Source organism: Ptychodera flava, chromosome 1, assembly GCF_041260155.1.
Source record: "Ptychodera flava strain L36383 chromosome 1, AS_Pfla_20210202, whole genome shotgun sequence".
Taxonomy (NCBI): domain Eukaryota; kingdom Metazoa; phylum Hemichordata; class Enteropneusta; family Ptychoderidae; genus Ptychodera; species Ptychodera flava.
The window spans coordinates 28,234,714-28,248,274 of NC_091928.1; the positions used below are offsets into that span (position 1 = coordinate 28,234,714).

Sequence of the window (13,561 nt, forward strand, 5' to 3'; positions counted from 1 at the left end):
CTTCATACCTTGAACTAACTATTAGCAACCGCCATGCAGAAATTCTCGTGATTAAACGATTAAGGACAAATCTGTCTTCTCCATCCATTGCTCCATCCCTCCATCCATCCACGTGTCTATCCTACTCTACCTACAAACATAATGCTCAAAGCACCAGTGACTTCGTCAGTTATGCTAAAAAAGCTTCACTGACACAGATGAATAGTTTTTGATATCATATATGGTAGTACTTCGAAAATAATTGAAAAACCGGGTGTATCTTTAGAGTCTTTCGTCTGAAGGCCAATTCTCTTGCGATATGTTGACATAGACGCGATCGTCAAAGCCTTCCATCTTTAGGTGTTCCTGACAATAAATAGAACAAATTAAAGTCATTAAACAGCATGTCAAGTGAAGATTGTTGGACATACAATTCAGAACGCTTTTCAATATAACGGATATATATCTATCACATGTGACTACATGTACATATATATGTATATATATATATATATATATATATATATATATATATATATATATATATATATATATATATATATATATATATATATATATATATTATATATATATGCCAGACGTGGAACTTGTCGTGATTACTCTACAAGACTGTTTACATGCGCTTGGCAATCGTCAGGAGTGAATACCTATCCCTGTGGAAAACGCATCGAGCACTATACATTGCCTGATTGACACCAAGCCACTGATTATATATATATATATATATATATATATATATATATATATATATATATATATATATATATATATATATATATATATATATATATATATATATATATATATATATATATATATATATATATATAATATATATATATCACATACATTGACTTTGTTATTAATCCTTTTGTATCACACACTAGTAATAAAATGACCATAAATACCATAAATATATGATGAAGTATCTGAATTTATAAAAATCTACGACATTCACGGTCGTATTCCATTAAAGTACATATACAAGCTTGTCAGTCGAGCCGTAAATCGTTGAGCCACTTTCCGATACCGACGAACCTAACAGTAAGTAATCGAATATACTAAAATCTACTATTAATGCCTACAAGCTACTGATGAATTTTTAGCATCGAAAAAGGATTTTAATTGACGTTGAACTTCATGAGGACGGAGGTATAGGAAGAGAGTTGACTGACGCTACGTACAGTAACACGAGTCTATCGGGTTTACTCCTTAACCCGAACTGCGGCCTAAACGCGAGCTGAGACGAATGGCATTCACGTATATGTATACGCAGGCGATAGCTGGTAGCACTCCTCACTTACTTAGCGTCATTGAATACTCGCATTCAAATGAACAAAGCTGCGCCATTATATAGGGGGAAATGCCGTCTTCGGATGACGTCACCCCCGTTCGGACTCCCGGGATATATATATATATATATATATATATATATATATATATATATATAATATATATATATATATATATATATATATATATATATATATATATATATGTATATTATCATTTAGCAACCCTCATTTTGGTAAAACCATTGAAATTCGTTCTACTAGTTGAAGAACACTTCCGAAGAGGTCTTAACTACACAAGCTCTTTAATAGAAACATTATTATTTATTGAATGTCAACACCGTCAAAGACTATAATGGAGCTTTCCTGCCATATTTATAGTAGTGAAGACCCAAGGAAAAATATGTGTGAAGATTGTAGGATGCGTTAAACTTAAATCGGTAACAGATACAATTACTTTGTACTTAAAGTAATTTGTGTCATTATTTATAACATTCTGCTTTTAGCATCAAGCACTGAATTTCCGAAAAGGACACCTGTATGCTTTGATCTCTCTCTCTCTCTCTCTCTCTCTCTCTCTCTCTCTCTCTCTCTCTCTCTCTCTCTCTCTCTCTCTCGAATTAAATTTAAATTTTGTCAACCTGTGTATCGTCACTGACTAAATGTCCAACTTCCAAACATACGTCAGAAAAGTTTGGTCTTGCTTCAGGTTTTTGCTGCCAGCAAGCACTCATGATCTTATAACTGCAAACAAGAATATAACAAATGACTAATTTGTAAACGAGCGAGGAATTTACTGTTTTTCATTAAAGCAATACATGGTTTGTCTAATAGTTGGAGCAGCTATAGGGAAATTTGACTTACTATTCATAACTGCTGTGATTCGGTTTTGGTAGTCTGTAGCCACATTTCAATTTCTGAATAACCCTTGACGCTGGTATCCCTGCATACGGTGTCGATCCTGATAGATAATTAGTTAGAGAACAATCACAATTAATGGCAGGGGACGGAAGAGACAATGGTTTGTCAATATTTTTCTCGCAGCTCGTGCACAACGTTAGCAACGATTGTCAGAGCCCCCTCTTTTGGCAAGGAAGCTTTTGAAGGCCCCGCTTTATGGTATAATGTAGAGCCAACTGGTGGCGACTTATCCGACAAGTTCCGACAGTTAACAGTGTATGTGTGAAACTCTCTATCAATTAACTTTATCTATCCACCTGTACGATATGTATATATGTATAATAGATAGATAGATAGATAGATAGATAGATAGATAGATAGATAGATAGATAGATAGATAGATAGATAGATAGATAGATAGATAGATAGATTTATCTAGTCTATGGCACAAACTATGAACAATCTGATATGTTTCCCTTGATGCATTAGTATATGCTCTAGAACAAGGTTACAAAAAGCTGTTCGCTGTGCAACAGATATGACATTGAAATTTCATCAAAAGATGTCAGTATGCTATACATATGAGTCTACCGGGAAACTATGAAAACAACGCTTGTTGTATCAGCAAAATTAATTATTTACATGAACGTCTCTTCCCCATCCCATTGTCTGCCTTTTTAGTATCCATATAACTGTAAAATGTGGCTGTCATTTCTCATTCCCATACTTTGACTGTCAGCTTTACAATGTTCACAAGATGGTTACCATGTTGATATTATCTTGTAATTATCACAAACTTAAATACTTTTGTCTTTTGCTAGGGGGTCAAACAAGATAGTATTGAAATTCAAAGAAGTCGACTTCTCACCACACCAAGCGATTAAGTTGGTGACTTCATCAACATTCTTAACACTTATGTTATATTTATCAAGGTGAAACATTCTGTTTGTTCGTGAAAGTAACCTAACCCCTTTAGCTTTTCGACTTTCTTGACATTGCTGACATTAAATTCTGTACGACCGAAAACGTTACTTTAGCTTCAATAATCTTATGTGTATTACCTGTAGAAATCAGCCATACTAAAAATATCAGTGTTCGACTGTTTAAGCCTTTTATTCAAGGTTCAGAGAGTTGTGTTTAATCACATTTGAGGTAAACCCTTAAAATTCAATCAACATACAAATTCTTCGATATCTCCTCATCTCACTAAATAGCTATAGAGATATTTAACAGTTCAGGTCGTATATAGTCAAACAGACCGGCGGAGAAAACACAGCATTAGAAACTGCTCTTTATAAGGAATGAATACACTGTCCTGACAATATCTTAAAGACTACTAAAGTATGTCAGTTTTTCTCTGTTTGCTGTTGTCGCCTTCTTCATCATTTCTGCCCACATTTTGGCCTGTGCAGTGTAGATGTATATCTGGCAACATACGCCCGAGTAGTACTTAAGCACCGTTTCTGTCTACTTTTCTCAAAACTCCAATTTTCACGGCATTCCGTACAGGATGGCCCTATTTCAGGTAGGATCCTGTCATCAATGACAATCATATCATTCCAGTACTCCGCCCTCGCACTGATGTCACTGGCCATCTCTGACCACGCACTGAGCCCCGGGCAATGACTGCCATCACATTGCAGTGTTGTCCCACGCAATTCCACTAAGCGCCCTCTGGAGGTAAAAAAAGCAGAGGCTTCTCCCACCACCATTGTATATTCTCATCTGCATGCCAAAGAAACCTCTTTTCTGCATCACAGAATAATCTAAGAACCCCATAATGTCGCAAATTATAGATGTGTTCATCATCTTGAGGATTCGGATATAAACAATAATCTCTAATCTTTCAAAAATAATTTTCTTGCATTCTTTGATGAACTTATCATCACACAGCTGTTGACCAGCATTTACAATTAACGATGTGCCTGTTTGTGTTTTTGGTATTCATGACTCTAGTTTGTCAAATGTGCCAAAATATTGCTGTTTCTTCAGAAAATTTAATAAATTCCTTTCACGTTTACAGTTAGTCTATAAGTAGTCGGTAAAACATATCTGACAATTTGACAACCATATATGGCCTGTCTGGTGCAAGTACTAAGTCCTTCTGGTCTTATGTGTGTTTATCTCAATATACACCAAATCAATTTTGTATCTACAATACAGTAGATTTTTTATCAGAATCGAACTCACAACGTACAGCACCCAGTCACCTAGCGAAGACATCAAAGACAAAGCCGCTCTGCACAATCCCTAGCCTTATAAAAGAGTGGATCAATAACCGAGCTCAGTTGTCACAATTTTTCTGACTGCGACCCCTCCACATGCTGAAGAGTTAATAAAGCACTCGCACTCACATACTCGCTATCATACATCGAACACAACTTTAGCAAAGCAATGAATACATTGCTTTACTGGGCGAAATACAGCAGAGCTATCAACCCTGGTAAGAAAATACAATTTTAAAAGTATTCAATTATATTTTGCAACTTTGAGTAAGTAAAGAAGCCTAATGCCTTCACTCAGAAAGTTTGATTTTCCTTTTAATTTTTCTATGTTTTATATTATTTAAGGTAGCTTTTCCGCCTTTGCGACGACCTATTTTCAAACGTGAATTTTGCCATGTGTACTTTTACCCAAGTATTATATATCACCTGAAAGCTATATCTATGAAATTTTTTGTTTTATCAAGAAAGTTAGTGTGCGATGAATTTTTTGAAGATCTTAGTGAAAGTGTAAAGAAAATGGGTGGTCTCACGTAAAAAAGTTTAAGTCTGAGCGGAGAGGGGCTATTGTTTAGGTGTTAACGGGCAATTGGTCTTCAGAATACTGGCTACAAAACCGTGTCTCAGATTTTTGAAAAAGGCCTTAGTTTTTTCACATCGTTGAGTCAAAGTTTATCCACCGATTAGTCTTACAATGCCGCCTAATTAAGCAGCAATAACTCGACTTTAAAAATCTTCATAAAGAAACTGAGACACGGTTTTGGAGACAACCTACTTGACAAACGTCTGTGAAAATCTGGTGAACTTCCGTTCATGCGTTCTCGAGTTAAACTCTTTTGAACGTGCTGCAATGTGACAAAATGCCGAACTGAGAAAAAGGCGATTTAGTAAATTGGTTCTGTTTTTTTCCTTTTGAATGGCAATAAACAATGTACTCAACCGACAAAACACTAAAACCAGATAGTGAAATCAAAGTGTTCAACTTCAACAGTATATTCACTCATTGAAATCAGTGTCAACGGTCGAAATGAGGCTAAAAAGGGTGAATTTTGGGAACGTTGTACTCTTTTTAGAGCGCAATCTACACAGTAGCTGATGAGTAAATAAACTTGGGGAGTGCCAGGGAAGGGATTATGCATAATCTGTTGACTGATTAGTTGTAAGGTTTAAATAGAGTATTAACTGTTCGACCTAACTGTCGGAACTGCTACGGCATCTCGATGCCGTCTACACGAGCGCTTGGACTAATTACCTCCATGACAAGCGTACACTACAGTGTAAGTTTATGGCAGCATTCGATTCGACCTCGGAAACGACTCACGGCTGCGGAATGAAAGCGAGCCCGATGAGTGATATAGGGAAAACAGTATTGGCTGACAACAAAAATATCTGCGTTTGTATGTGGATGTACATTTGCGGTGTCTGTGATCATGGAGATAAAAAAGAACAGCTCCATGCTGTGATTCATTACGGTTAGAGTAACCGAGGATTCAGTGAGCAGCCATTTTAGATCTTCACGCGCCTTGAAAACCGATTAACACCGATCAAACTACGAGCATTTCTGAGACAATAGTTCGTCCTCACTCTGTACAGCATTTCTGTGGGTGAAGACCGTTTCTGGAGTCATTTATGCTAAAATGAACCAATTGCTTGTCGGCGGCATAAAAGTCAAAGGAGAGAAGTTTAGAAAACATGAACATAAAGAAAAGTACGTCATTTCATCAAGCGCAAGTTGCATGCGATAGACCGCTCGTCAAGCGTCATACGTCACAGATAGATAACTCTCTGCTGTTGTTCGTATCCAACATGAGTACCATGGCATCGATTCCAGGCAAATATGATATCAGACCCGTCTTCATTACATGTAAATCTCAGGATTAGGATGGTGTTTTGCACTGTATTCAAGTAGTTAGCCCGTAAGCGTCTCATTCAATGGTTTACCGACCAATGATGACATGTTGATGAAAACTCAGGGCGATTACGTTATTACGTTGTGACGGTCAAATTCATATTGAAATTTGTCTTCGGTCGCAGTCCTGCAGCATTTTGGCTACTGCCATGATAACTGATAACAATGTTGTCGTGTCCATTCCCATAAAATCATTTGATTCACATTCGTCCGGTGTACGATGAACATTTGTTAGTCGACGTATGTTTTTACCTTGTCAAGGTCGGCTTCTCATTTAGTGGTAGGGTGGTTGCATTGTACGATTATTAGGTAATAGCGCGGTCCGGAAACGAAATGGGACAAGGAAAAACGGGACCGCGGGATTGAAACGACTTCGACATTATCAGTTCACTGCCATTGTGCCAAAACGTCTGCAAACGAGGCAGCTATTGTTTTGTGGCGTGTGATTTCTGCATCGCTACGTATTTTGCCTTGGGAAAATTTGCTGTCGCTGTCTTGAAGCCCATGCAATTTGTTTCCACCTTGTATTTTCTAATCCCAAGTAGTTCCAGTGCCGCGTTTCTGATATTTCATTTTTATTCATAAATTGTTCAACTCACTTAGTATTCTCATCGAACGGACAATGTCGGGTTTCTAGACCTTTCGGCGCAAAGTCGTTTCGGCCGCACAATTTCCGACCCCAAGACGTTTAGGCAACGCGACCAAAGACGTTTCGGCACTACCTGGTTGGGGGAACTCGTGCCAAATGTTACAAATCAAAACACTGAGAAGTACCGTATAGTGTCAGCATTCACATGCTTTAAAGTTTGTGAGAACATGGTGAAAAACCGTGAGACAAGAGTTTCATATCATTTTCAATAGCAATAGCCGCCGACACTGTCAAAGTTTTAAAAGCGGCGCCTAAACGGCACTGTAAAAGTCATACTGGTCAGAACGCAAAGGTCACGCTTATGAATATGACTGGTCTGTCAGTTATATAAGTTTGAAGGGAAAAAATAAATCGATAACGGGGGTGTCGAAATGTCTTGGGGCCAAAAGAAGCCGAAACTTCGGCCGAAAGAGGCCGAATGTTGCTTGAATGTTCAAGATGTGAAGGGTGTCATGTTGCGGTATTCAAGTGTTCCCGCTGTCACTAAGGCCGCCAGTGGAACGTACCATTTATGTATACGGGACAGCCTCTTCAAAGATGTTTAACATTACGTAACTTATCCACCACTCCTGGTGCTTTTACAAAAGCACAAAAATGTCCCAGATAAAACATTTAGTGTGTGGTCCATTTGTGTAATCTGAAATTGTACCGTCAACAATGTCATAAGTCTGACCTTGTCCGATTGTGTCGATAAATTGTGATCTTTTGGACCCACCTTTCGACGCCTAATATTGCCAGGTACACACTATGGTCTTGACCCACGCAGTGGCACTGAATGGTAGTTGTTAATGGGATTTTCACAGCGGATGTTTCTAAGTACATGTGAATACTGTGACGCTGCTTGCTTAGCGTAATTCCTTGTCAATCAAGACTTAACGGTAGTCTCAAACGCCAAAATGTACACCTGTGCCTCTCGTACATTTTTATTCCAAAATTTCACCCAAAAACAGGAACTTCGCGACCAAGATATTCTACACACAAGGAAGATCAATATTATAGGAATACTTTTCAGGGATAAAAAAAAAAATCGTGTTTTTGACTCAAAATACCAAAACAAAGGCGGAAAGCTAAAACACCTGTGCCTTTGGTGAACAGTGTCAAAAGAAGTTGCTCAGAATGAACCATGTGAAAGACCAGAAGTGACAGTCAGAACTCTGGAACATCTCAAATAAAACCATAAGCCGTATTTGCTGCTGGAAGTAAACATATCACTGCTTTCCTATACAACAATATCATTAACAAGGCTCTCGTAGACATAACAATTCACATGGTGTACAAAAATTAAGGATATTCTGCTGGTGTTTTATACAAATGTATTATCTTCGCACCTTAAAACCATTATGTTTTTCAGGTATCAATGTACTAAATAATGGAAACAACTCTCTTTCCTAGGTTATCATTCTAGGCTAGGCTTGCATATAAGCTTTAGATTTTTCCTATAGGCTCGAAAAGGAGAGTGCAAAGTAGTACCTCGAAATATTATGTCACTTGGAGAGCGGTGAGGGCGTTGATGAACCTGTTCTCAAACTAGCACATTCAGACACTTACTGTCCATGATGCATGATACTACGAAATTAGAGAATGAGGCAAGAGAAGTTGAGGACAAAGTTAAAACCATGGAAGTAAAGATAGAGCACATATTCTATGACGTAGATTCTGATGACGATGATGATAGTGAGAAGTCATAACTTCAGTTATTGCGTGACAAGTCATCAGCCAAAGATGCACTACTTTAGCAGGCTGGAACCAAGTTATCAGTGCATTCTATTACTATGCTTTCCATTTATTGCTGCTCAATGGTTTAATGTTCAGGCAATAAAAAACCCTCTTCAAATAATAATAATTGGGCGACATGTTGCCCTTATGCAATGACGTATGAGACTATGATTAACACAGAGTACTTATAGTAGCATTCCACCTCATGATTACTGTCACCACAGAAAAGTAACACAAGCTCCCTTTCTGCAGAAGAATGTGATACAGCTGAAAAACGATAAACTAAAGTTTGCTTCCAGATTACAAAGTTGTGTTTGAACTGAAATGGAAAGAAGTGTGAATGATTTTTGTAGGCTTCTAATATATTCAATATTTACTGGATGAAAAAAAGAAACATGAGTGTCTTTTATTTGATATTTGACTAACTCAGTACCTTAATTTACTTATACAGTGTAAAAATATTAGTTTGCATAACATATCATTATTGCCAATCAGAACCAAACCCCCTAAATTTTCAAGCAGGGGCGACATTTCCCCTCCTACTTGTGAGAGTAACCCGGAGAAACACCTGAGTTGTGTTGCATTAAGATGAAGGGAATACCCAGTAACTTATGCCTGTGACTTGGTGATGGACAACAGTATGCCCTCGTCTTATACTTTCTTACAATCACATTATAGTATGAAAGAAATGTAACATTATCAACTCCTGATTAATATGAGGGATTGACCAAATTGCATCTTGCAACTAAGGTAAGTTGTTGGAAAATTATAAGGTACAATATTTTGCTCAACCAAGAGAAAAGTGAAACCAAAAGGGGTTGTATCAATGCTTGCCTATGGTTGCATATATGGTAGTCTACATCAATTAGCTCAGATAGGGTTGTCGGCTGATGTTTGTGCTGTTGTACTGCAGCTAGATTCATACAAATGTCTTTCAGAATATTTCAATTGAAATATGCAATGCCTTTTATTGTTATGGCCAATCATTGTGCCCTAACATCTCGGTTTCATTAAACTCAACGTCCAGACCTACTACACGCCCCAAATCACTTGTCATGTTTATAATGGTAAAACATCCAGATTTTATACTCATAATCTGTCCAGAGGGCACCAGAGTGTGAAGTAGATGGCAAGTGACATCAGTGGATAAAGCAGAGTGATGGCCTGAGATGGCAGGTGACGGGATCCAACAGAGTACATCTTGAAAATAGAGGATTATAAATAGGGTGATCCAGGAAAAAGCAAAAATAAACTGTGCTTACCAAACTACTCTGATTTTCTGTCTGGCCGTTCCCATATACCTTTGCCACATTTTCGGTAATAAGTAACCACTGGCAAGAGACTTACCTAGTGTAACTATTTCCCAAAGTACGATACCATACGACCAAATGTCACTTTTAGTTGTGCACGTTAAGCTAAATAACGATTCTGGAGCCATCCATCTTATAGGTAGTCGCATCTGAATTCAAAAATACTCTACAGTTAACATGTAAATTTATCAAAAATAAAGTGAAACAAAAGATTTCTGCTCATGGAACCTTATCTTTCGCGAATGAAAAATACTATTGACTCGAACTATGCAGAAACAGGAGAGCAACTTTACAAGAATTTTGCGAAGAATTTTTACCTGAGCTGTACGTTGTTGTACAAAGGCACCACTTACTCGTCTGGCAAGACCAAAGTCTGATATCTTACAACATCTTTCATGTCCTACCAGGACATTTCTTGCGGCCAGGTCTCTATGAATAAACTGTTTTGGAATGGTAAAAAACGAAGCGTTAAAATTGTATCGAATAAGAGGTTAGCAGCTTGATTTCTTTAAAACTATTAAGTGTTTTGATATTGACGGGAGTATAAGTTGTAAATGAAACAACTCTAAGCAGTATACCTTCTTTGAGGCAATAAAGCTCATTCCTTTTGCAATTTGCCAAGCAAACTGCAAGAGATCATGTGACGTCAAGTCTCGGCTGTTAGGATGGATATTTTCATACAACTCCCATGCTCTGTTGCTCATCAGGTAATCATGTAAGCTTCCATACGGTGCTAATTCTAGGATAATGTATATCGGATCTGTTAAATGTAAACCATAGTATAAGCACTTTTTAAATCTAATGAATGGAAAATTTTCTTCGAATCCAGTAAAATTCTCAGTGTGTAACCCTTGATAAAAAGCCAAATTTATATATATTTTTTTTACATTTGAACGAGTAGTATTCACACGATGTTTAAATATTACAAATTACTCATAAGACAAGTGCATTGCTTAACAAGAGAAGCACATGACATTACATTTCCAGATTAAACCGGCATTAGTTCACTTTCCTATGTTCCCAATTAGTTCCAATTGTGTTTATTATATTTCATGACGATGGCTATTGTGACATTTACATTAATACATTTGCTTCCTCTATGGCTTGGCTTTGAAATTATACATATTTTAGGGAATTACACGTTTGCTGCCTGTCTTGTTAAATATTAATGTAAAGGGGCCGATCATAACTTGAAGCTTAATCTTAGATAAATTAGGGAGAAATTGGAAAATAATTGAAAAATGCGAAATTTGACTAGTTATTTTTGCATCACTTAGGCTTTATAAAGTTGTGAAGTCCGCTTTATTTGATAGTGCAGGGTCGAAAACTGAATGAGTAAATATGTAATAAGTGAGTGAGTGAGTAAGTAAGTAACTACCTTGAGTGGACCAGCCAAGCAATGTAACGACGTGTGGATGACCTGATTGCAATGACTTCAAAATGTCTAATTCTCGAAGAAGATTTTCCCGATCATCAATAGATGTTCTTTCTGTAAATATAAGAACACAACTTGGTCATGACATTTCAAAAAATAAGTGTTTTTCTTTGCGTATATGCATTAATTTGTGACATTACCTTTTTGTTTGAAAATAACAATTGTGATACATGCTAGTAGACCAACTTTTACCTTTTAGACATTTCACTGCAACCTCTTTGTGTCCGGAAAAATGATTTGCGTTTTCGACAGAAGCTTTCCGAACAACACCAAATTCTCCTCGGCCAAGAATGTTGTCTTCCGAAAATCGAAGTTGATGGTACTCGATGCCAATTGTCGCACCAAACGGTCCATTAACATATTCACTGGTTAGCAAAGGTAATGACGTTTCGGGTGTGCCAGCTGATCCCTGAGGGCTCATTAAGATGTTAAAAGTTATTTTCATTGAATTGCGGTCGTAGTCGTTGTTTGCAATGTTTTGAGGAACTGACAAAGGGGTTACAATATACTTGAGACATATCAGTTGTGCCAAAAATAATTAATCTGAGCGTGAAGTTCCCGAATCTCATAGCTATTCTTCTCAAGTTATTGATGTAAGATATTTGATAGTTACTTTTACATTTTAACAGTCATTTGTTTTACTATCGGACAGAGACGATTTGCCAAACTGCGAACTGTTCGAAACTCTATCGCGCGAAGACCAAAGTAACACAAGCTCGGATGCCATGACAACCAAAGTTGAATTTACTGCGTAAAATCTCATTAAAAGGTTTCAAATTTAACTCAAGATTTTTAAAATGAACTGATGTTGGACATAATTTGCTCATTATGATATAATATAACTCTCTTTGGGTAAAAAGATGCTAAATGATTAACTTACGATTCTTGTATCTAATAGACTTTCGGTTCTCAGGAAGTTACTCTCACTTGATAAGGAGGAAGCGTCGTCAGTTGATGCTTGTGAAACCTTTTGGAATAAATTGGGCGTCTCTTAATACACGTTATTACGAAAACAGGGCCCTGATTTTTGTGGTCAGTCTCTACTTATTATGTTTGTTTTTGTCTATCTCCCTGTCTGTCTCTGTCAAAACTGAGCTGAACAAACGACGTGTGACAAAAAAATAGTCCGTCTTTTATCTTACCGAAGATGAATTTTCCTCAGATGTATGTCCGTCCGTTCTCTCAGCAGCGTCGTCATTATTATTCTCAGAGTGAATCCTTCTCCGAATTTTGGTAACAAATACATATGATACAACCATGGCTAACATGAAGATTGAGTAAAATAGAACATCAAAAACACGTATTTCACCGAAAATTTGTAATGCAGCCTTTTTTGGCAATGGATCTGAAATTAATCGGGACAGAATAAACGGTTACAAGAAAGCTGTTAGTGTTGGTAATATTAAATTGTTGTGAGCTGGATTTGACAAACATATTAAAAGTAATAGCATGTGAATAGTATAGGAGGAGACGAGAGTTTTGGTTCCTGTAGTTTGCACTCCAAATTACAACATATAATTGTATAACTTCTTTCCCTCGATCAGTTTTCTGTTACCAAGATTTGTGATTGATAAGGGTCGCCTGATTTCAACAGCCTACAGTGCATACCACACTGCGGTCTCTGACAAAACCTTTATGACTTATATCAATACTTCTCTTTGTGGTGTGTAAGCATTTCTATTTCACTCCCATATGTGTAAGATTTTGTCTTAATGAAGATATTGACATTACTCCTGGAATCTTTATCATTTATCATTATTCTGCAGTATGCTTTTAACTACGATTTTTCAGGTCCATTTATAAATAAATAAAATATCATGAGATACACTGCTTGTATAGTTTGGCCAGCTCATGCTGAAGGTAAACACAATTACCATGCATAATGCCAAGTATTCATTATGTAAGAATAATCAAAGGGGCCACGAGATGTGGTTTAAGAGCACCTTAATCGAGGTGTTATTAGATCTTAATATATGTACACTAATGACCTTTACAGTCTACAAAATATTTTGTATCATCATTGAGGTAGCAAGAATCCTCAATAGTATCAGACTGATCAAACTCTAGCGGCTATGTTTGCAGGTGCTTGTCCACATAGAGGAAAAAATAAGTAATTCATCGATGTGTT

General features: G+C 37.0%; 1 protein-coding gene across 1 annotated transcript; it reads right to left on the reverse strand.

The window, feature by feature from the left end:
• Positions 1-236: 236 nt before the first annotated feature.
• LOC139134236 (tyrosine kinase receptor Cad96Ca-like) lies at positions 237-12,774 on the reverse strand. The gene is made up of 8 exons (XM_070701153.1): positions 12,576-12,774; positions 12,314-12,400; positions 11,626-11,842; positions 11,377-11,487; positions 10,577-10,758; positions 10,316-10,438; positions 10,036-10,147; positions 237-345 (listed from the first exon to the last, which is right to left on the reverse strand). The coding sequence occupies exons 1-8, from the start codon at positions 12,699-12,701 to the stop codon at positions 320-322; spliced, it is 984 nt and encodes a 327-aa protein (XP_070557254.1). The 5' UTR covers positions 12,702-12,774; the 3' UTR covers positions 237-319.
• Between the last annotated feature and the right edge of the window lie 787 nt (positions 12,775-13,561).

Bases quoted from the DNA above. Each gene is read 5' to 3' on its own strand.
- LOC139134236 (XM_070701153.1), bottom strand. From the start codon at position 12,701: ATGTTAGCCATGGTTGTATCATATGTATTTGTTACCAAAATTCGGAGA. The intron at 10,759-11,376 runs GTAGTTACTTAC...TACATTTAACAG, and splicing joins GCTTGGCTGGTCCACTCAAG to ATCCGATATACATTATCCTA. The intron at 346-10,035 runs GTAAGTCTCTTG...ATTTATTGTCAG, and splicing joins TTGGGAAATAGTTACACTAG to GAACACCTAAAGATGGAAGG.